The 23,351-nt window shown below is 51.9% G+C and overlaps 3 protein-coding genes across 16 annotated transcripts in view; 1 reads left to right on the top strand and 2 right to left on the bottom strand.

The window, feature by feature from the left end:
- Positions 1 to 323, bottom strand: part of Clcn6 (chloride voltage-gated channel 6) — a 41,188-nt gene extending 40,865 nt beyond the window's left edge. For both annotated transcript variants that reach the window (XR_006069801.2, XM_006989052.4), the window contains exon 1: positions 1 to 323. Coding sequence is in view for 1 of the 2 variants with exons in the window: in XM_006989052.4 (XP_006989114.2) it covers positions 1 to 87 (87 nt within the window). In the remaining variant the exon portion in view is untranslated.
- Positions 197 to 20,830, top strand: Mthfr (methylenetetrahydrofolate reductase). 4 transcript variants are annotated; one of them, XR_013049461.1, is made up of 14 exons: positions 197 to 442; positions 2,743 to 2,949; positions 4,597 to 4,835; positions 5,605 to 5,715; positions 9,247 to 9,440; positions 13,574 to 13,824; positions 13,950 to 14,084; positions 14,186 to 14,366; positions 14,596 to 14,778; positions 15,582 to 15,683; positions 16,881 to 17,000; positions 17,131 to 17,929; positions 18,022 to 19,963; positions 20,056 to 20,830. XR_013049461.1 is itself a non-coding variant. In XM_042272526.2 (12 exons), the coding sequence occupies exons 2-12, from the start codon at positions 2,753 to 2,755 to the stop codon at positions 17,344 to 17,346; spliced, it is 1,929 nt and encodes a 642-aa protein (XP_042128460.1). In that variant the 5' UTR covers positions 307 to 442; positions 2,743 to 2,752; the 3' UTR covers positions 17,347 to 20,830. The 4 variants fall into 4 exon arrangements, 3 of the variants coding, with proteins under 3 accessions (XP_042128460.1, XP_042128458.2, XP_042128459.1); XM_042272526.2 differs by having other exon boundaries at positions 307 to 442; positions 17,131 to 20,830; XM_042272524.2 differs by lacking the exon at positions 197 to 442 and adding an exon at positions 478 to 746 and having other exon boundaries at positions 17,131 to 20,830.
- Positions 17,859 to 23,351, bottom strand: part of C2H1orf167 (chromosome 2 C1orf167 homolog) — an 18,551-nt gene continuing 13,058 nt past the window's right edge. For 4 of the 10 annotated variants that reach the window (XM_076565643.1, XM_076565641.1, XM_076565640.1 and 1 more), the window contains exons 11-16: positions 22,420 to 22,677; positions 21,515 to 21,758; positions 19,646 to 19,742; positions 19,314 to 19,452; positions 19,060 to 19,174; positions 18,562 to 18,783 (exon numbers count right to left, since the gene is read on the bottom strand). In XM_076565643.1, the coding sequence (XP_076421758.1) occupies positions 18,562 to 18,783; positions 19,060 to 19,174; positions 19,314 to 19,452; positions 19,646 to 19,742; positions 21,515 to 21,758; positions 22,420 to 22,677 (1,075 nt within the window). Of the gene's footprint in view, positions 18,208 to 18,561; positions 18,784 to 19,059; positions 19,175 to 19,313; positions 19,453 to 19,645; positions 19,743 to 20,895; positions 21,049 to 21,514; positions 21,759 to 22,419; positions 22,678 to 23,351 lie in introns of those variants that run through there. The other 6 variants (XR_013049458.1, XR_013049459.1, XM_076565645.1 and 3 more) reach the window with 4 other exon arrangements.

The following is a 23,351-nucleotide window of genomic DNA, read 5'->3' on the forward strand; positions in this document are numbered from 1 at the left end:
CAGCTCCTCGGGCGTGCGGCTCTCGCGTTCACCGCAGCAGCAGCACCACCTGCAGCAGCAGCACACAGACCCCCTGCACCCCGCCATCTTCCTCCTTTCCTGCCACTCCGGACCCCCTAGGCCAACCCCCCTCCCACCCAGGATCTGCGCCTCACGTGACTGGCCCCGGGAGGGTCACGTGGCCCTCTCGAGCTTCGGGACGGGAGACAGGGAGTGGCTGCAGACGGGTGGGGCGAGAGCTCGCGTCACATGACGCAGTCCTGGACCGGCTTCCCAAGAGACCTCCGGGCGCGGCCATGTTGGGGGCGGAACTTCCTGTCATCGTCTTGATGACTTCCGCCTGTCCCTTGCCCTGTTTCCCTTGGTAACCGGCAGCTGCGCCCCGCCCCCACCGCCTGTGCTAGGGAGATGGCGCCGCAACCCCCAAGGCTCTGAGAGGACGGTGAGTGGCTCAGAGGCCTGGGACGCCGCGGAGGAATTCTCCGGGTGGCGAATGTGTCAGTTCGCCACCCACTGATGGCGGGGCTTCTTTGTGGGCCGGCAGCCGGGGGTTGGCCCGCCCTGCCCTCTACTCCTGAAGGCTCCGGTCGCTCCTCCAGCCTAAGCCCCCAGTGGCTGTCACCCCAGCCTCCCTGCCTGCTCGAAGGTATCCCAGGGTTAAAGGAGTCCTGGATCTGGGTGATGATCCAGCCTCCGGAGCCATCTGGGATCCGCATCCCCGTCCAGGCCTGTGACCCACTGACCAGGTGACCCGATTCCCATCCCTCAGGCCACCAGCACCAGGTGGTTGCCAGCCACAGTGTCCAGTCTGCCTGTTTAGTTTTGTTTTGTTTTGTTTTTTTCGAGAACGGGTTTCTCTGTGTAGCCCTGGCTGTCCTGGAATTCTCTGTACACCAGGCCTCAAACTCAGAGATCCGCTTGCCTCTGCCTCCCGAGAGCTGGGATTAAATGTGTGCACCCCCTTGCCTGGCTGCCAGTTTCTTAAAACCTGCCTCCCTGGCAGGATCTGGAAAGGAGTGGTGGACCACTGGCTTTGTCGCCCAGGTGCCCACGGCGCCCTACTGGGCACATATGTCCATTGCAACGTTTTTGGGAGTGGTAGGGCTCAGGGTTTGGCACAAGCCATCTGGAGGTGACAGAGGGGCGTTTTGAGACGAGTGTGGAGTCATTTGCCATTAGGGCTCAGTGAGTAACTGGCTGTTACTCTGTCAGGCACTGGGGATGCCGCGAACAGGATCCCTGGTCCTGGTCTCAGGCAGGGGACGACAGCCGAGGGGTAAATAAACCTGTTAGCTCACAGTCTCTACCGTGTATGTTGTGGGGGCTCAACTAATAACGGATAGTTGGGGGCGTTGGTTGAAATAGGGCACGTATTAGAAATGCTTAAATCTTGGCGCAGTTTGCTGCAGGTGAGTCAGCTCTGCAGGATTTCTTTCAGCGGTGAGAATGAGGCATCTGCCTTGGATATAGGAGGGACTTGTCTGACATGTAAGGTTGCCTTCTTTCTCATCTCCATGAGAACCTGGCGGCTTTAGGTCAGAATAAAACTGGCATTAATCAATAGGGGGATAGCATTGGCACTAAGTAGGGGCTGAGTTTTTCGTCTGTATTCTCGAGGCTAAGACCCAAAATGGTACAGTGGCTTAGAGGTGGAAGTTTCTGGAAAGGAATGAACCTGACCTGGCCGTTCCTCTGTCGCTCCGCGTCACCACACAGATAGCCACTACTGTGTGTTTGCCCATTACTGTGCGGTAGTCATGTTTGTTTTGTTCTCAGTTGTCTGTCATTTCCTGGCCAGACTGCAGGATGGCTCTATGCCCTGTTAGCCAGGCTGTGATTAGTGTGACCAGGACTGCGTATGCGGTGGCACTGTGGGCACCGATTCCTTTGACTTCACTGGTGTGTCCAGGGCAGGCACATATGGGACAGCCTTTGTCCGGAGGTGGCCATAAATCCCTACCCTTAGTGATTTCCATCTGCCTGCTTTTGCAAGCCCGCTCCAGTCAAGCTCTAGCTCACAACACAACAGTCTTTTTGGAGTACAGTGAATCGAGAAATTAGGCAGCCCAGCCTTGCTGCACACAACCTATAACGTGTTCCAGGCGGGCCAGCGGCCGTGAGCTCTATCTCCACCACCCCCTCAGCTCCTGCCTGCCCACACTTCGCCCCTCCCCCCGCTCTTCATCTGGCTTCTTTGACTTACGCCGCCGGAGCCTTCTCTCCGGCCTGGAAACCTTACTCCCGCCCCTTTTGCGTGGCCCCAGCTTCAGCTCAGGGCTCTTTGTCACAGCTCCGCCCACTTGAGCACACCCTCCAGGAAAGGTTCCCTGTTCCTTCCCCACTCACCCTGGGTCTAAGCTGACTGAGATGCACCATCGGGGAGCCAAGGTCCTCCCAGCTGAGCACTGTTACCCATCCCTGGGAACATGGGCCTCAGAAGCTGGCTGTGGGAGGCTTTCTGTGCCACGCTCTATCAGGTAGCTGTCACCAAGGATTCATGAGCTGAAGGATCCCTGAGTGGCCCCGTGCCTCGAGGGAGGTCATCATACAAAGAGCCAGACCCGAGCAGGGGGGCGAGGCGCATGGAGCCTCTGGGTAGGAGCTGTGCGCGCCTCCCCCGGGGTCGGCTGCCTTCCTAAGCAGGGCAGTGTCCGCCACTGGAGCCGCCTCCTCCAGTGCTGGGTGTGCATGGGGTTTGGCGGCCATCCCTCTGATGCCCCCGGCCCCCACCCTGTACGGCAGGAACCCAGCCATGGTGAACGAGGGCAGCAGCAGTGGAAGCGAGGGCTCGAAGGACAGTTCGAGATGTTCCACCCCCAGCCTGGACCCAGAGCGGCACGAGAGACTCCGGGAGAAGATGAGGCGCAGAATGGACTCTGGGGACAAGTGGTTCTCCCTGGAGTTCTTCCCTCCTCGGACTGCCGAGGGAGCCGTTAACCTCATCTCAAGGTGAGTAGCGAGGTTAAGTAATGGGGGTCAGCGGAGGGGAACACGAGCTGCCCTTTAACCCGGCAGGAAAAGGCGTTGGAGAGAGGAGGCAGGAAGGAGCAGAAACGAGACAGGGAGTTTGGTCCGCAGCTTACAACTTCTTGTCTGCAAAAGTCCCTCTGAAGCAGCATTAGATATGTTTGGACGCACTTCTCAGTAGGCCAAAAATGTTCCTTCTCAGGCTGCATTCTTTGGCAGAACTTGGGGCTGGCTCATGAGGAGCTTAGGAAGTCAACAAATAGCAACTTAGGGAATGTGTTGAGCTAGCTGGACACTGGGAGCGTGCGGTTTCCAAATCAGGAAACACACTCTTGGTGATAGCATTTTCTGAATTCCAGTTCCTTTTCTTCAAGTCGGAGAGTGTTTTGCTATATCCCCGTGCTTTGTCCCAGATCACGAAGAAGAAAGAAAGGAAAGTCAGGCATAGTGGTAATGCTTAACCTTAACACTCAGCGGCAGGAGGGTAACTATGAGTTCAAAGCCAGCCTAGGCTACCTAGGGTCCAGGCCAGCCAGGGTTACATAATGACACCCTATCTTAAAAAGGAGGGCAGAAAGGTAAGGAGGAATATAGCTCAGTTGATGAGTGAGTATGTAGCTTGCAGGAAATCCTAAATTTGATCCCTAGCACTACATAAACAGGGTGTGGGGGCACGCCTGTAATCCCAGCACTCAGGAGGCAGAGGCAAGCAGATCTGAGTCCGAGGCTAGCTTGGTTAAGAGCTGGGCATGGTGGCGCACATTCTTATTTCCAGCACTTGGGAGGCAGAGGCAGGCGGATCTTGTGAGTTTAAAGCCAACCTGGTCTACATAGTTAGTTTTAGATCAGCCAGAGCTACATAGTGAGACCTTGTCTCTAAACAAACAACACATAAAGAACAAATAGAGGAGTTTGATGTTAGTCTGGGCTACATGAGACCCTGTCTCAAAAACAACCACAAAAGTTGATGCCTTCTAGTTCATACTTGCTATGTGCTGCTCCCTAGGTTCAGAAATTTCAAGGCCTAGGATGCTTAGACACACCCTTATAGCTTTAACATGTGAAGGCTTTTGAATCTAGTTCAGGAACCCAGCCTTGCTCTGCAGGCTGATGCAAGGGGGCCGTGGTGGCAGCACAAGAGAATCTTGCGTCTGCTGATCGCTCTCTCTGGCTTTCCTAAAGTGAGACCCTCTGCCTGCCACTGCTGAGATCCCAAACTCTCAGCTGTCAAGACTCTAAACTCACCCAAAACCAGTGAGTGTGCTTGCACTCTGAGAAGCATGACGTGCTGGTCACACAAAATGGCGACATTGTTGTCCACCAGTCAGTAGTCGGAGTGGCTCTCCCTGAGCTCAGGCTCGACTTTGAGTGCTGCACAGTCATCTGACCCAGTCAGTGTGGAGTAGGTGCCGTTATCTGCCACATCTTATACACAAAGACACTGTGGCTCAGAGAGGTTATTAGGTGACGTGCCTGGGAAGGAAGCTCGGTGCTCTGACACCAGCTTGCATTCTGTGCTGCTCCGGCTCCCTCCCCTCCCCCTCCTCACACCCCCTTCTCCCTGCCGGGAGGCTGAGTGAGCACACTGTTCCCCCAGGGGCCCAAACTTAAGGAAGAAATCCCCTACAGGTTTGACCGGATGGCAGCAGGGGGCCCCCTCTTCGTGGATGTTACCTGGCACCCAGCTGGAGACCCTGGCTCAGACAAGGAGACCTCCTCCATGATGATTGCCAGCACAGCAGTCAACTACTGTGGCTTGGAAACCATCCTGCACATGACCTGCTGCCAGCAGCGCCAGGAGGAGATTACAGGCCATCTGCACAGAGCCAGGCAGCTTGGCCTGAAGAACATAATGGCGCTGAGGGGAGGTGTGGCGCCAGCACCCCTCCTTCCCGGGTTCTTGCTTTTCTGAAGGCTTCTCCTCTCCCCAGAAAAGTCTCTTACTTTCCCTGGGCCCCACACTAAACCCGTTCGGGGTCCCCTTGCTGCAGGAGGATCAGTGAGCATTGTGGGTATTGGGTCCACCATGGCCTTCACACAAGTGGGGTGGCCTCTTCCACCTCTTGACCTGAATGCAGTTCAGTTGGGATGTGGCTGGTGCCTGCTAACCCTCTGCCCCCATTACACAGTGCCACCAGACTCTGGCACTGTCTGGTCTAGCCATAGTGTGCTGTGCTGGCATTTCCCAGGAGCCCCCGGGTGCCTCCTGTCTTTAGGCCTCACAACAATGGGAAGTGGGAGCCTGAGGGGTCTGCTCACCACAGGACTCCTCATGAGTAGAAAATCTACCAAGAATTCAGGAGCTCTGCGAGAACAGAGGGGTGGGAGAGGGTGCCTGAGCACACCCAGGGTATCAGGGCCAGGACAGAGTCCCCAAAACTCCAGGCTCAGTAGAAAGCCACACCTTCCCTGGTCTCACCGCCCACAGCAGGGCCTGCAGAGTCAGCCATGGTAGACTTTGACAGCTGACCACTGCCCTCCACCTCCTGTTTGCCAGGTGGCAGACTAGACGTGCACAGTAGGAAGTCTCTGCCTTTGAGGAGCCCACAGCCAAGTGTAGGAGTAGGTAGAGGGAACAAGAAGACTCTCTGGAGGTCAGGGGACACCCCGTGACCATGACCTCCAGCAACCCTACAGACCCTGTAGGTGACCACTGGGAAACAGAGGAAGGAGGCTTCAGCTGTGCCACAGACCTGGTGAAGCACATCCGGAACGAGTTTGGCGACTACTTTGACATCTGTGTGGCCGGTAAGTGGGCACAGAGAAGGGACAGGCTAAAAGGAAAGCCAGGCAGCATTCAGTTCAGGATGTGGTGATTGGGTGGGTACAGAGTGGGGGAGCGCCGAAGTGAACTGAGTGTGTGTGTGTGTGTGTGTGTGTGTGTGTGTGTGTGTGTGTGTGATGAAGAAGACTCCAGGCACAGGATTGATTCATCAAGCCCTGGAAGGAGTCAGGAACTGAGGCCCTTCTTCATTCCCTGTGTACCACAGGGTCCAGGGACTTTTCACTGTGCATCTGTTGTGTAAAAGGCCCTCATAGACCCACTGTCCTATGCGTGAGGCCTGCTTCTGTGTGCATAATGTCAGCTCCAGACAGCCCCCAACTCTGACTCTTCTGTTAGCTCTCCGTTTGTAGGAAATGAAGCTCACCCTGGCTCAGCTCTAATCCTTGCACTAAGGGATGGGGAGGCAGGTAGAGGAGGAGTTCAAGGCCAGCCTGAACTTGTCTTAGAAACCCAGAACTGGAGCTATAGTTTGGTGCTAGAGAGCTTACTTCATGTGTACAAGGTCCCAGGTTCCATCAGAGCTTGCCTTGTGTGTGAGGTTACAGGTTCCATCCCAGCACCCAGAAAATAAGTAGATGAGTAGGTGCTTACATTATGGAGTAATAGATAAAGTAGTAAATGTCATTTTTTTATTTATGCGCACACACACACACACACACACACACACACACACACACACACACACGAGTGAAGGTGAGAGGCCAGCTTTCAGGAGTCAGCTCTCTGTCCACCGTGTCAGTTCTGGGATTCAAACTCAGGTGGGCAGACTTGACAGCAAGCCTTCACTTACTGAGCCGTCCCTTAAGTAACAGAATTTAAAAACAAGGTTTGTAGCTTCAAGAAAGTTGTCGTGTGTCACTTTGGGCTTTCTCCAGCCCCCACCCCCACTGCCTCCATGTGCTCCTCAGCAGGGTGTGTAACTGGCTAAGTCTGGGAAACACTGCTCAAGATTGGGGGGACGGACAGGTATTGCCAGCTGTTCTGAATGTCACTGCTCCTGCTGGCCTGGATGCGGCAATCCGGGGACTGTGTACACGTGCACTGGCTGCGGGTGTGAGGAGCTGGTGAGGGGAACGGAGCAGAGCTGGGAGCTCACACTTGTCACGTGGTTCTGTGCTTTGCCTGTTGTAGAGTGAGTGGTGAAATTGGTGGTTAAAAGGTAGCACACTTGGGCTGGAGTGAAGACTCGGGGGCTGAGTGCCTGCTGCTCCTTCAGAAAACCAGAGTTCTGTTCCAGCACTCATACCCTATGGCTCACAAGCTTCTGCCACTCCAGCTCCAGGGGCTCCAATGCCCTGCTCTGGCCTCCACTGGCACTTGCACACACGGCACACGTATACATAAAACTAAAAGGAAACAAATAAAACACTTGAAAACTGCCAAGCTGGTCATGGCAGAAAAAGAATATAGCAAAGTGAGCAAAGCCCAACTGTGGGCCAGTGTGGCTCTGCCTGGCGGTGCTTCAGCTGCTCAGTTGTGTGGCTTCGGAATTTCCCACTGGAGAGAGAGCGTGTTCAAAGCTGAAATTCTGGTGCCTGAGCTCCTGGTCCTTTATGCCTTGAAACAAGAGTTTTTATATCTATCCTTGGTGAATGTCCTTATCACAGTGAGGTAGCTGGGGTTCCAGACAGCTCTGGTTCAGGTCGGCCCTCTGCTTAGCTGTGCTCCTGCTGGAGCTCTGGTGCCTGTGCCAGGCTGCTGGTGAGGTTGCTCATGGAGGAGTCATAGAGTTGTTCACAAAGCCACCAATGGGCTTAAAGAGCCTCTGGGCAATTTGGGAACCCCATCTTCTGCACGCTCAGCTCATGGTCATCCCACTGTTCTATCCCCCACACTCCTGGTGTAATCAAACTGTAGGGCAAAAAAAAATATTTCGCCTCTTTATTTTGTGAGTGCCTGTGTGTCTGTGCAAATACACATAGGCATGCATGTAACATGACATACATGTGGAGGTCATTTATGTTTGCTTGTTGATTGATTTTTGGTTTTTTTCAAGACAAGGTTTCTTTGTGTAGTCCTGGCTGTCCTGGAACCCGCTCTGTAGACCTGGCTGGCCTTGAACTCCCAGAGATCCGCCCACCTCTGCCTCCCAAGTGCTGGGATTAAAGGCGTGTGCCACCACCCAGCTAAAGGACAACTCTTGAGAATTGGTTCTCTCCTACATTGTAGGATCTGGGGATTGAACTCAGGTCATCAGGCTTGCTTGAAAGTGCCTCTACCCACTGAACCATCTTGCCAGCCCTGCAGAGAGTTTTTTTGTGGAATTGAAACTGATGTGCATTCTGCCTTCAGAAGAGGGTGACGAGTGGGGAGTGCAGCCAGGTGATTCTGTCCATGACAGACCTTTAGACACTGGGAAGTAGTTATTAATAGTCTGTCTTTTGTTTCTTTTAAAAATATATTTATTTGTTTAGTGTTATGTGTCCGTCCAGCATGTGTGCAAGTGTCCGCGGAGTCGGAAGGTTTTGAGCCACCGTCTAGGTGCCGGGGAAATGCAGGTCCTTCCAAAAGCAGTAAGCACTCTTAACTGCTGCGCCATCCCTCCAGCCCTCTATTCATTTCTTGAAGCAAAACTTCCCTTTCTCCTTCTTCATAGAATGTGATTTTTAGTTATTAGTTTATATGTATGCTTTCCTTCCTGCATGTATGTCTGCGCACTATGTGCATGCCTGGTACCTACAGAGGCTAGAAGAGGGCCTCTACAAGAGCAGCCAGTGCTTCTAACTGCTGAGCCCTCTCTCCAGCCCCCGTAATATAATTCTGAACCTTTCAGTATCCTGACTCAGAGGGATTGTAGTGACATACATACTATTTTTTTTTTTTAATTAAAAAAGAATACTGAAAAAAAAAGAAAAGAAAGGAATACTGTTAGGGCTGGGTGCACAGCTTTAACCACAGCATTTGGGAGGCAGAGGCAATCAATCTCTTTGAATTCAGGGTCAGCTTGGTCTACAGAGTTCCAAGCCAGTCAAGGCTACATAGCTACATAGTGAGACCCTGTTGCAAAAAAACAACCCCCTACTTCTCTCTCTCAGAGGAACCAGGGATGAGGCTCAGTACTTGAGTGCTTGCTTAGCATGCATAAGATGTTAGGTTCAATCCCCAACCCAAAACAATATAAAACATGAACCAACACCTTAGGTCCAATGCTCAGAGTCAAGTCTGGCTTCCTAGAAGCAGTCCAATTAGTATTAATATTGAATGTGGCATTCTGTCTGTGGCCACAAAGTGTAGGCCTGGTTTGCCTAACTGAGTGAGACAGGAGAGTTTGTAGCATTTGGAACAGTTCACCCCACTCCTGGGGGCTCATCTACAGGTTCTGAAACACAGCATTGAACTTGGACAACCACAGTTCACCTGTCAGCACTGCTGCTGGGAGGCATGCATACTGAACCTGGGCTGAGGACTGTGCCCAGGCCTTGGGCACTCTCGTGTCTTCACTCCTGGAGCAGGGCCATTGAGATCAGGCTTCTCACTGTCTTCTTTATTGGTAGGTTACCCCAAAGGCCACCCTGAGGCAGAGAGCTTTGAGGATGACCTGAAGCACTTGAAGGAGAAGGTATCTGCGGGCGCTGACTTCATCATCACTCAGCTCTTCTTTGAGGCCAGCACCTTCTTCCATTTTGTGAAGGCCTGCACAGAAATAGGCATCTCCTGCCCTATCCTGCCTGGGATCTTTCCTATACAGGTGAGGAGCTCAGGAGAGCCTGGTTCCCTCACTCCAGTACACTGACCTGTGTGGATGGAGTTTTCCGGTCCAACTGCCTGCTCCCAAATAACCAACCGGAATCTTAATTTTACTTACAAATGCTCAGTCAATAACTCAGACATATTAATAACTAAAATTATTTACAACTTAAATTAACCCATTTCTGTTTATCTGTGTGCTACCCAAGGCTTGTGACATTTACCTCTCCAGCATGTCTTGCTTACTCTTTATCTGGCTGACGACTCCTCTGACTCCGCCCTTCTTCCTTCCAGAATTTTCTGTGTCAGGCTGTCTCGCCCAATCTTTTCCTGCCCAGCTATTGGTCAATCAGCTTTTTATTAACAATGAAAACAATACATGTTTACAGTGTACAAAGATTGTTTCATAGCATTTCCCCCTTTTTGTCTAATTAAAAAGGAAGGTTTTAACTTTAATATAGTAAAATTATATACAACAAAAACAGTAAAAATTACTGTTACAATATCTAGTCTATTTGTATTTGGCAAAATCAGAGAAAATATTTTATTATCTATCTTTTCTTTGTGAGTCTAAAGTTTTATACCTAATTTGCTTTTTATCATAACTAAGGAAAATTGTAAGTTTAACAATTTAGTCTTTAACTCCATCAAAGATCCCTGAAGGATGAAATGTTACCCAATGACAGGGACATCAGGCTGCCTGGACAGTCACTCAAAGTTCTTCTGTAACGTTGGGTCAACTTTGGCCTCTAGGCCCAGTATATCTGACAGACATTTCTGAGAAGTGGGGAAATTTTTTTTTTTTTTTTTTTTTGGTTTTTCAAGAAAGGGTTTCTCTGTGTAGCTTTGCACCTTTCCTGGAACTCTGTAGCCCAGGCTGGCCTTGCACTCACAGAGATCCCCCTGCCTCTGCCTCCCAAGTGCTGGCATTAAAGGTGTGCACCATCACCGCCCAGTGGAAGCAGGGAATTCTGAGGACTGTCCTCCCTTGTCTTGGCAAAGTTTGGCAGTTGCCTTTCTTATGTCCTGTTGCTCCAATTTGGACAGTATATTGTCATCAATTGAGGCAAGGGCAGTTTCTTTGCCCAAATGGCTAGCTTTTGCCATAAAGAAAGCAAACTCCATATGGAGGTTCTTCAAGGCCCATCATCTTCCTTTGAAGTAAATTGGTGCTGCCAGGAGCAGACGTGTCTCATTGTCATGAAAAGCCTTAGGTTATTAAAACATTTTAAATGCTATATTCTATAGATCTTTGATGTGTTTGAAGACCATTTATCTAAATATATCTGCTTATGACCTTGAAAACATACCTGACATGACTATAAGTTTGACTATTATAGATGACTATTAATCTGTATTTCTTAATTATACATAACATTTTAAAATGAATTGCATAAGCACAATACACCAGAATAGAAGCATATATATAGTATAACAAAATTAACTTTAAATTTGTATCAATAAACCAAAATCCATGCCAATATAAAATATTTTGAAGCCGGGTGGTGGCACATGCCTTTAATCCCAGCACTCAGGAGGCAGAGGCAGGGAGATCTCTGTGAGTTCAAGGCCAGCCTGGGCTACAGAGTGAGTAGATTCAATAATCTATCCTTTTATTTCATCATTTCTATATTGTATCCCCCTTTTTTCTTTCAGAAAGAGATCTTTGAATTTAACTCCTTTGTTTAGTTTTTTTTTCTTGACCATTATCAATAATAACTTGTAATCAATCCCCCTTAAATAATAACATCCATAATCAATATTTTTGGGAATCTGGGTGTCATTCTCTAGACTACTTGTTGTTGGGGGCACTGACATCTTTTGGGGGAAACTGAAGAAAATCAGGATAATTGTTAAATCTTGGCTAGAGTAGTCTGTGAGGCTGGATCATCTCAGCCAGCACCCCTCCTTGAAGTTGTTCTGGATGCAGAACTCACAAACTGAAACAGGCATTCTGAGATGTTGGATCATCTGGGCCATCTGTCTTTATTGATGTCTGGTTCCCTTGCTCTGAAAATATATAAACTTTTAAAGGTAACACATATATCTATATATGCATTAATACAACTATAGACGGTACATTGTACATAGGTTAGCCAAAGATGATATTTTGTTATGTATTTAAGCAGGTAAAGTATATATCACGTGTCTTGTAGTTCTTCTAGGTTTATTTCTTTATGTCTATAGTCAGGATTTCAGGGGGTCTTCCTCAATCAAACCTGATCATCTTTAACCTGGAATGAATCCACAGCCTCCCATTTCCTGTGGAAATAAAAGCAAAACCTCTTCCCCAAAGTAGGATATTTTTTTACTTCTTTTTTAAAGTCAAGACATTTTTTTTAAATATGTATCTTGGTTTAATCCAGCAGGTTTTTTTGTTTTTGTTTGTTTTGTTTTTGTTTTGTTTTGTTTTTTGGTTTTTCGAGACAGGGTTTCTCTGTGTAGCTTTGGAACCTGTCCTGGAACTCACTCTGTAGCCCAGGCTGGCCTCGAACTCACAGAGATCTGCCTGGCTCTGCCTCCCGAGTGCTGGGATCAAAGGCGTGCGCCACCACCGCCTGGCACTTTACTCCCTTTTTAAGGAATTTATTATTTTAAAACTATATTTTTTAATCTATGACCATATAACTCTTTATTTTCTCTCTCCCAAGCCTATGTATATTTTTAAACTCACTGTAACCCATTTAGAGGTTCTATTTTTTCTGTCTGGATCTGTCCTTACCATATATCTGTAACCTTTTCTGTCTGCATGAGCAAAACCCCAAACCCTCCATGCAGAATGCTGGCAGCTTGTGCTGGCAGCTCAAGTCCGAAGGCAGTGGCCAAGAGATGTCTCTCTGCACCTCGGCCCATGTGAGAGACTGCAGGAACCCTGCATGCAGTGTAGCTCATAGCATGTTGGCAGCTTCCAGGACATACATCTCTGTACTGTGGCCGGTATGAGGGACGTGAGACTAGGAAGCCATGCTTGGCTTCATTTTCTGTGTTTAGAATCTTTTTTTTTTTTTTTAAGATTTATTTATTTATTATGTATACAGTGTTCTGACTGCATGTATCCCTGCAGGCCAGAAGAGGGCACCAGATCTCACTTCAGATGGTTGTGAGCCACCATGTGGTTGCTGGGAATTGAACTCAGGTCCTCTGGAAGGACAAGCAGTGCTCTTAACCTCTGAGCCATCTCTCCAGCCCTTAGAATCTTTTTTAAGCTTTCTCAGGTCGTATGTGGAAATTCTGGCCCCACACAGGAACACCATTTGTTGGTGGGAGTTTTTTTTTCCACCCATCAGTTCCCAAATAATGGACATGGAGACTCAATATTAATTACAAATGCTCAGCTAATAGCTTAGGCTTATAACTAACTAGCTCTTACAAGTTAAGTTAACCCATTTCTACTAACCTATGTGCTGCCCCAAGGCTTGTGGCATTTACCTTTCTGGCATGTCTTGCTTACTCTCTGTCTGGGGACTCCTCTGACTCCGCCCTTCTTCCTCCCAGCATCCTTTCTGTGTCAGGCTGTCTCACCCAATCTTTTCCTGCCCAGCTATCGGCCAATCAGCTTTTTATTAACAGTGAGAGCAATACATATTTACAGTATACAAAGATTGTTCCATAGCAGTCCTGGGCCAGGGCTCAGAGCTCCAGTTTATACTGAAGTTCTTCCTCAGTGGCACTCAGTGTCCACATGCTACATTTGGTCGCCTCAGTTGTCACCCCTAAGACATAGTGGTATCTATAAAGGGCTTGTACTTTGGCGTGCTGACAGATGTCATTGAAAGTAATCATAGCTCTCATCAGAAAGTTTGGTTAAGCTAAACCCAATGGTATGCACTTACAATCTCAGCATTCCAGAGGTGGGATCTGTAATTTAAACCTTACGTTTGGCAGAAGACTGGCCAGTGAAGCTTGGGAATAGCTGAGTTAGGTGACCACTGTGTTGGGCTCAGGGGCTGGTTTAGGCTGATGGCAGAAATGCTATAGGCAGCTTCCAGATTCTCCAACAGAAGAAGAAAGCCCAGCAATGCCCCCCAGCTTTCCCAGGTCTCTCCACATGAAACTAATTAGCCAAGAGCCTAGGGAGGCAATAGGGCAGAGCACAGGCTGGAGATGACCCCACACCTCTTGTGTCTCGGACAGGCCTACTCCTCCCTTCGGCAGCTTGTAAAACTGTCCAAGCTGGAGGTACCGCAGAAGATCAAGGATGTCATCGAGCCCATCAAAGACAATGATGCTGCCATCCGCAACTATGGCATTGAGCTGGCTGTGAGCTTGTGCCGGGAGCTGCTGGACAGCGGCTTGGTGCCGGGCCTCCACTTCTACACCCTCAACCGTGAGGTGGCCACTATGGAGGTGCTAAAGCAACTGGGCATGTGGACTGAGGACCCCAGGTAGGAAATGGAAGCTGGAGGAGTATTCCGGGGGGGCTTGGAGTGAAGCTGCAGCCGCCAGGCTTGGTGACTTCCTCTAGCTCACTCCAGTTAATGCCTTGGTTTTTCCCTCTTCCTTTCACCAGGCGTCCCCTGCCCTGGGCTGTCAGTGCTCATCCCAAGCGCCGGGAGGAATATGTGCGTCCCATCTTCTGGGCCTCCAGACCGAAAAGCTATATCTACCGCACACAGGACTGGGATGAGTTTCCCAACGGCCGCTGGTGAGGGCAACAGCCACTCCTTGCTAGGGACCTGCTGCTGCCTGGGGGGAGTTAGGGATGGGGTTTACAGGAAAGTGCCCTGACCCCTACACTCCTGCCAGGGGTAATTCCTCCTCACCAGCCTTTGGGGAGCTGAAGGACTACTACCTCTTCTACCTGAAAAGCAAGTCCCCCAGGGAGGAGCTGCTGAAGATGTGGGGTGAGGAGCTCACCAGCGAAGAGAGTGTCTTTGAAGTCTTTGAACATTACCTCTCTGGAGAGCCAAACCAGCATGGCCACACAGTGAGTGGGGTAGGGTGGGGTACCTGGGGTCTCCACCCCAGTCTTGCCTCAGCCTTGGGCTGGACGAGAGCTAGGCTGTTTCCTCTCTTGTGGATGTGCACCTCAGCTGAGGGAATGGGTAAGAAATCCCATTGAGGAGCCCGTGGAAGCAGAGACAGGCTAGGTCCAAGGAGGAAACGACCCAGGTCCAGACTCATCAATGCCAAGTTCAGCTCACCTCATCTTGCAGGTCACCTGCCTGCCCTGGAACGATGATCCCCTGGCAGCAGAAACCAGCCTGATGAAGGAAGAGCTGCTCCGAGTGAACAGGCTGGGCATCCTCACCATCAACTCACAGCCCAACATCAATGGGAAGCCATCCTCAGACCCTGTTGTAGGCTGGGGCCCTAGTGGGGGCTACGTCTTCCAGAAGGTATGCTAGGCTGCTTGAAGCTACTCACCCTGACCAGGGCTTAGGATATCTCCAGAGACTGGAATAGAGCCCTGACCTTTCCTTCCTGGGCCCTGCGTTTTGAATAACTATGGAGCAGAGTGAATAATAGGTCACCCGGGTTCACTAGTTTGTTCTGTAAAATGGAGGAGGGAGGCATTTTATGTTTGGAGTACAAAATATAATGAAACATATGCAGTATTCTTCCCAGAGGAAGAACAAGGACACAGTCAGCTTTCAGAGCTCTGGCTGCTAACGAGACGGGCACTTTAATCCCAGGCCTGCAGGGGCTAAATTACACTCTGCAGCTAGGCCTTGAGCCTTAGACTCAGGAGACCTGGCTTTAGGTGCCAGCTCTGCTGTTCCCCTTGATATAGCCCCAAACCTGGCTTCCTCCTCTGGGCATAAGTACCCACCTTGCAGTATTCTGAACATTCTAGAACACGAGGGTGATGAGGCCACGTGCAGACACAAGTGCCTTGTTGTGGCATTGTCACCCAGTAGCTGGTACCCTGTGACTACTCCAGACAGAGAAGCCTCTTTCCTTCTGCGTTCACCCAGCCTCCACAGTTCCTCCTGGTCCGCAGTGCCTCCTCTAACCCCAAAGCCTTCAGTGTCTTACCCTTGTACAGATGGGGTCCTCTCCTGAAGGAGGCCAGGCATCTGGCTGAGAGATGGAGTAGGCAGGCTTGTCAATGTGGAGATGGACTGCAGCGGGGTGAGGAGGGAAGGCAGGGAAGCCGGCAAGGAGCCGGGGTTGACCTGATCGGTGTCTTCTCCCTCAGGCCTACCTAGAGTTCTTCACCTCCCCTGAGACAGTGGAGGCACTTCTGCAAGTGCTCAAGAAGTACGAGCTCCGAGTCAACTACCACATTGTGGATGTGCAGGTAAGCCAGCTCCCACATGGTCCTGACAGTCCCAAAGGCTCAGGCCAGGCCTGTTGTACAACAGATGGAGGCAGACTGGGGGGCAGGTGAATATGTGCAGTGACATGTCTATGTACGTAGGAAAGGCATGTTCACTGTAGGATGCTACAGGATACATTGTTGATGTCGGTACACCCGAGAGGTCCAGGGTTCCTAGAAGGGATCCTGTGTGGGCTGAGCCCGTGTGCAATTGCATATGTGTGTGTGCGCGCACATACAGGTGCACTCGCCTGGAGGCCAAAGGAGGATGTCCAGTGTCCTTCTCTATCACTCTGCTTTCGTCCCTCGAAACAGCGTCTCTCACTGAACTAGAGCTGTGTTGACAGCAGCATGCCTCAGCAATCCTCTTGTCTCCCCCCACGCAGTGCTGGGGTGGCAGGCACCTGCTGAGCCATGCCGGCTTTTCACACGGTGCTGGGATCCAAACTCGTGCAACAAGCACTCCTGCCCATTGAGCCTTGTCCCCAGACCCTTGCCTGAATCTAAGGACACAGACTAAACAAAGGGCAAAGGGCCTTCTGGGGAAAGGGCGGAAGGAAAGGCAGTGCACTGCACTGCGCTGTGCTGCATGCACTGCATGCACTGCACTGCCTATGGAGAAACTGCAAATAGGACGTGGTAGTGTTGAAGCAGGACCAGGAGTCTGGTGGCCTGCCTGAGGCCTGGAGACGACCTAAAAGCAAGGGGAGCCTTTCTCCAATGGCAGAGTGGCTTGCCTCCATTTCTTTTTACAAAGATCTCAGCACCAACTATGAGGTGGCAAGGACCAGGGAACGCAGTCAGGGGCCCTTGTGCCAGGTAGAGAGCAGACTGCTGTTGTAGGCCTGGACGAGAAGCAGCAGAAAGACCAACTGTGGCAGCACACATTGGAACCCCAGCATTGAGCAGCTAATTGCTGGAGGATCTTGAGTTCAAGGCTAGCCTAGATTATGAGCAAATCCTTGTCTCAAAAAAAAAAAAAAAAAAAAAAAAGCTGCGAGGCAGAACAGAAGTCCAGTCAGGCGGAAGTGGGGAGCAGGGTGAGGGGAGCTGCCCAGGACGTCTCTAGGGCTCCGGTTCACGTAGAGGGGGATGCTGTTGATGGTGGCAGACACAGTAGCACTAGCTGGCCGAGGCCTGCCAGCAGTGGGGCTGCAGTTGCCCTGCCTCTGTTCCCAGGGCAAGAACATCACGAATGCCCCCGAGCTGCAGCCCAATGCTGTCACCTGGGGCATCTTCCCTGGTCGAGAGATCATCCAGCCTACTGTGGTGGATCCCATCAGCTTCATGTTCTGGAAGGTAGGTGAGTGGGAAGGTGTGTGCCCTGCCTTGCTCTTCTCTGGGCGGCCTGCGGGGAGACAGCATGAGCCCAGACCCGGGTGTAGGAGCCCTGTTGACCCTACACGTGTGTGTCTGTGTCCACGTGTAGGATGAGGCCTTTGCCCTGTGGATCGAGCAGTGGGGCAAACTGTATGAGGAGGAATCCCCATCCCGCATGATCATCCAGTACATCCATGACAACTACTTCCTGGTCAACCTGGTGGACAACGAGTTCCCGCTGGACAGCTGCCTGTGGCAGGTGGTAGAGGACACATTTGAGCTGCTCAACAGGCACACCGCGAAGAGAGAAGCTCAGGCCCCATGAGCCTGCACCCTGGCATCGTCCTCTCCTGGAGCCCCCCTCTCATCTCTCCACACATGATAATGACAGCTAGACTGTCAGGAAGCACCCAGGCTCTGGCTGGACCCGAGATGCCCCATTTCGGAGGCTCATGCTCTCTGCTCAAGGTCATGAGATGAGATTGACCTGAGCAGGGCCCAGCTATGCCCATGGCCGAGTCTGGCCCACTCCTGGGCTCCTGAGCGGGCACTCCTGCCAGCTGCCATCTTCTCTGTTGAGCCTAGCCAAGAAGCTGTCCTGGCGCTCCTCCCCAGTCAGCCCTCAGGCCTTACTACCTGGGGTAGTGACTGGCAGGTACAGATGGCTGCTCCTGAGGCCTGGCTCCCAGCCTGCTGGTCTTGTTTGAGTCAGGGAACGGGAGGAAGCTGTCCATAGAGCAACTTAGGTAGAGCAGGGGATTTCCTCTCCCCTTGTCTCCCAGGCCCAGGTGACTGCAGTGGAGAGAAGCCTTGGAGGGACTGAGCAGAGGCAGCCAGGATGGGGAGGTCCTTTTATTGCCACCACCGCCCCCCCTTCCCCAGAGCTCTGGGAGCTGACCCCTCCAGCTGTGGGCCTGTTCCTTCCCCGGAGCTCTGGGAGCTGACCCCTCCAGCTGTGGGCCTGTTCCTTCCCCAGAGCTCTGGGAGCTGACCCCTCCAGCTGTGGGCCTGTTCCTTCCCGCAGAGGTCTAGGCTTGGGTCTGTTTATTTCATAGCTGCTGCTGGACCCTGCTCTGCCCCACACATGCTACATCTGGGCTGCTGTCAACTGTTTCCAGGGCACACGTGCTGTTGGTTCCTCTTGTGGGCTCCTGGCTACCAGGCGCTGGTACCACTTTTCAAAGGCCTGGAGGCAGGGAGGGACAAGAAATGCCATTTGTCTCAGGCTCCCTCCAGGGCCTGTCCTGGCCTGTCAGACTGACACCTGAGCTATGTTCTGTGTCTTAACCAGAGGCCCTTTCTCTGCCCTGGTCTCCAGCCCACCCTAGCTCAGCCCAAATATACAGGCTCTGAATAGACTGGACTTGTACCCTGGGAAGCTATGCCCAGTGACCTGCAAGTGAGAAGCCTGTGTGTGACCCAGGCGCTACCGGGACCAGCCTGGTTCTCAGACTGAGTGACTGTGACACTGGGCTGGGCTTAAGGCCACCAGTCAAGGGCTCTAATGTCGAGGCTGTGTGCTCTGTAACCACTGACCAACTCACTGAATGAGGAGCCCTCGGGGCTGAGCATGGGCACCCCCTCCCCCCATGGCTCTCCCCAAAGGTGACACCGGTTTGGAAGGCTGGCTAGTGAAGGGAGGTAGAGCCACCTGGGAAAGGACCCAGATGTCTTCCTGCTGGTGCAGCCGTCGGGCCACCTGCAGCTGAAGGACCTTTTTCCGCCATGTCCTCCAGGCCTGGTCCAGGTGCCATTGTCTGAGCTACAGAGAGAGTTGACAGAAAGACCCTCTGCCATCCTGGCAGCCCTGGTCCTTCTACTTCTGCCATCCCAGGGTGAAAGGGATGTGACGAGGGGCCATCGTCTGGAAATGTTAGCAGACAAGGACCCCTGAGCCCCATCCCTAAGGCTTTGGACTTTAGTCCAGAGACCACAGTGAGATGCAGTTAGTGTCTAGAGTTTGCCAAGGGGTGAGATGAATGAGAGAGAAGTTGCTCCCAGGGCCTCTGAAGGGTGGAGAGGAACTAAGCCTACCTACCAGGGTCCGAGACAGCTGCTCCAGCCAGTGAACATCTACCCAGCGCTGCCATGCCCTTGCCAGGCACCTGGCCTGCTGGGAAGCCTGGAACTGCCAACACTGTAGGTACCTATTCCTGCAGGCCAAGAACATCACAACCTCTACAAGGTGAAGAGCAAGAGCCCCAGAGCCATCTTGCTGGGGTCACCCAGTCACTGGCCTGAGAGGACCACCCCTCCCCCATGCACATACAAAGCTGATCCTGCCCTAGCCACCTTTGGGGAGCCTCGCCTTGGCCCTGGAGGGCCCTGGTCTCAGAGCTGCAGAGCTCGCCTAGTCCTGTAGGGAGCTGTGCCCATGCAGGCAGTGGCAGCCAGAACTGGAAGGTTGGGCAGAGGGGTCTCTCTCTGTCACCTGGAGAGGAGAAGTGTGTCAAGAGAGGAAAATGCCTTGGTTTGGGAGAACAGTGGCCACCCTCGGGTCTCCAGGTGGTGGGCTGGCCCAAGGAGCTAATGGCAGCAGAAGGGAATGGTCCAGACAGCTGTGAACAGGGGCAGTGTTCCACAGGGCTTGGCCTGAGGGCTGAGACAGGGACTCAGCTCCTTACTCAGAGCACAGGATGGGGTCCTCTGTGTGCCTCTTCCATGCTGCCATGCCAGGCTGGGCAACACATTCCGTAGGACAGGTGTCCAGCAGCTGTGGGTCTGAGGGAACAGCAGGGGAGCAAGGGTCAAAGGCAGTGGCTTGAGCCTGCTGACCAGGAGGGATTCCTGCGCCCTGTGTGCAAAGGGGGTGTTTCTCCCAGGAGTTCCAAGACCCCCCAGAGGAGGCAAGCCACTAGTACATGGCTTGTGCTGCCTCTGACCATTCTCCATCTGGCTGAAGACATCTAAGCAGAGACTGGCCCAATGATAGCTGCCCTGTGGTGGAGCTCAGGCCATCCCTGAGAGCTAAGTTATACTTCTGACTTAAGCTTTAGGACATTGCTGAAGCCTTGGCTCTCAGATGTGGCCTGAGGTCTGAGCTCCCAACTAATACAACATATATGGGTGACTCCCTGCCACCACAGGATGGCTCACCACCTGCACATGTTGCCAGGTGAGGGCTACCTTGTGGGTGTGCCTGTGGTAAAGAGCAGGGCCTTGGGTACCATTCTTGGTGTCTGCTTTATTTCTAGAAGCCCCAGTATAGGAGAGCACAGTGTATGGGAACCTGGCTATTACTGCGAGGATGAAGTATGTGTACTTTTAAAGGGTGGCAGTGTCCCCGTGAAATTTCACTACTCAAGAGGCTGAGTTGAAGCAACCTGGGCTATGCAAGCTGGGTCTACAAAGCCCTGAAAATCTACAAGTAAAAGCATGAGACCCTATAACCTGCCGTTGCCCTAGGCCCATACCTGGGAGTACTGAAACCCAGCAAGACTATGGCAATTCCATTTAAAAGGCAAAAGCCACTTGGGTGATCTTCTTAGGCTCTTTCTGGCAATCTGAAGCAGGACTCGTGGCGATGCCCAGTCCTTAGGAACACTGCCCGGCCTGTCGGGATCACAGGCTGGTCCCTCTGCTACATCTCCAGACTGCTGGGCAGGGCCGTTTCTTGCCCCCAGCAGGCATTTGTGAGGCCCTCTTCTCTCCTGCCAGGCCATAAGCCCCTCATTGTTTGTTATGTCAGAGCTAAGGACTTCTGGGTCCCATTTTTATACAAAAATAAAAACCTACTTTCTACTTTATTTTCTGTAATGGGCACATTTCATTTTTCTTCCAATAAAACTAAAATTGCTGCTGTCTCCATATATCTATCTTTTTAAAGACTTGTGTGTGTGTGGTAAGTGTAGGGAGGGGGCATGCAATACCTTGGTATACAAAGTGGGGGGCCAGAGGACAACTTTGTTTATTATTAAGGAGTTTATTAATTAAGGAGTTTATTATCTCCTTCCACCGGTACATCAGTTCTGAGGATCAAATCAGTCACTGGGCTGGCATGGTGAGCACCTTTCCCTGCCCAGCCACCCTGCTGACCCACAAATGCATTATTATTATTATTATTATTATTATTATTATTATTATTATTATCATTATTATTATTATTATTAATTTGTTTGTTTGTTTGTTGAAATAGTGTTTTACTATGCAGCCCTGGCTGACTTCCAACTCACAGAGATTTGTCTGCCTCTGCTTTCCTAGTGCTGGGATTGGAGTCATATACCACTATGCCCAGCCATAAACACTGTTTAAAAAGTCTGTGTCTGTGCCATTAATAGACAAAGAGCCTTTGTAACCAGACTGGCACCAGGCTGTCACTCAAGAGGTTTGCTGATGGGTCGATGGGTCCTCCTGCCTCCAGCATATCGCTGGCCATCCAGAGCTGGGCTGGGTGGTGTCTAAGTCCCATCGTTGGCAGAAACCAGCTGATTTTAAGACCGGGGAAGTGACTCCTCCCCAACACACGCACACACGCACACCTGGGCTCACCTCACCTGTATCAAAAAGTTTGGGGTGTCCATCAGGTGCAGGAGGTGTCCTCTGCTGGCCAGCCTTAGCCAGTGCCTGAAGTCCATGCCCTGTGCCTGGGTCTGTGGCTCCAGCCCCTGTTTCAACAGAGTCGACTGCCCCTGAACCCAGTGGGTCCTAAGGAGATACTGAAGCCTCTGCCAGCACTGGGTGATATCAGCTCGTTGGACATGAGCCTGGGCTGCTAACCGAATCCAGACCTCTAGGACCCTGGAGAAGAAGGAGGTGCCCATTAGAGCCAGGATTCTAGGGCTCTGCAAAAGACAAATGCCCAGGCCTGGGCCCCCACCCATCCCTATTCTGGATAATCCACCAAATGTGCATCAGAAGTGTATAGAATATCACACACATCAGGGGCAAGCATCCTGTTTAAAGGGACAGAGAGGGCAGTCCTAACTAACAGCTATGTTCTGTTCCCCTCCTCTGGGAAGATGCCAATGCGCTGCCCATTTATTGTGTTGAGCACACGCGCACACTTGGCAGGGCTGCAAGGCAAGGCAGTTAGCGTCAGAAGCTTTTCCAAGGGCGGGTCACACTAGAAAGTGGCAGAACCGGGACCCACTCCAAAGACCAAGATGTCTCTACCCTCCTGCCACCCAGACACTCAGCAGGCACCACTCAGCCGCCCAATATGCTCCACCCTTACCAAAACCAAGTTCAAAACCTGAGCTGGAAGCATGGTATGAGGTTGCCCTCGGGCCTTGGGCACTCGCCTGGTTGTCAGGTGCCGGACGGCATGAGCTTGGTGGCCCTGGCCTAGGTAGGACTCATGCATCCACAGGACCCAGCACAGGGCCACCTGGATTGGGGTCAGGACGTTGTCCTTCCTGACCGTTGCTGGGCCACCCAACACTGCCCCAGGGGGACTCACCATACCACAAAAGCCTGCTGGGTCTGGGCCTTCCTCAGCTGCCTGTTAGCGCCCCTCTGCTGCAGAAAGCTTCTCCAGCCCAGGACAGAGGCCTGGGCCACACAGCGGGGAGCCTGTGCTGGGGGCGCTGCTCTGCAGGCCTCCTGTGAGCCAGCAAGTGTGGCCCCCAGGTCTTTTCTCAGGTCGTCCTGGAAGACTTGAGGCTGGTCCTGGGACACTTCTGTGTGCCTCAGGCGCTCACACCAGGTCTGGAAATAGCTGCAAAGGGGGCGGGGCGGGGAGGGTCACAGGTCAGCCCTCAGTTGGGTGTTGTGTTGATTCCAAGTGATACCTGCAGACATGCCTGTGAACTCAGCACTGAAACAGGAGGATCTCTGGGGCTAGCCTAGGCTTGAAAGACCAAGGGCTGGGGATCTAACTGAGTTGGTAAAGTGCTTTCCTAACATGCACAAAGCCTTGGGTTCAATCTCTAGCACCAAATAAACTAGGCATGGTGGCATATGCCCATAAGCCCAGCATCTCTGATATAGAGGCAAGAGGATCAAGATTCAAAGTTATCCTTGGCTACATAGTGGAGGCCAGCCTGGGCTACATGATTTCACCCTCTTCTGGCCACTGTAAGAGGATTGAGGACCTGGACCTCCTCACAGCTGAAGAAAACATCTCTGTCACCTTCACTGGCCTGTGAAGTCACAGGACTGGTCTGGTCAGGAAGTAGACTGTGAGGCTTGTCATCAATCCCAAATGTAATGAGAGGCTGCTGACCACCGCCTCTGGCTGAGGTCAACTCTCTTCAGGTCCCCACTTCACCTAGGTCCCAGGCCTCCAGTCAGAATCCCAGAGCTTTTTATGGCCCTGGGCTCCCTGCCTTTACCAAGTGGTGAGGACAGAGCCCTCCCGCCCAGTCTTCAGTCAAGCCCCCAGGTCCGAAG

The sequence above is a fragment of the Peromyscus maniculatus genome, chromosome 2, assembly GCF_049852395.1.
Source record: "Peromyscus maniculatus bairdii isolate BWxNUB_F1_BW_parent chromosome 2, HU_Pman_BW_mat_3.1, whole genome shotgun sequence".
NCBI classification, from domain to species: domain Eukaryota; kingdom Metazoa; phylum Chordata; class Mammalia; order Rodentia; family Cricetidae; genus Peromyscus; species Peromyscus maniculatus.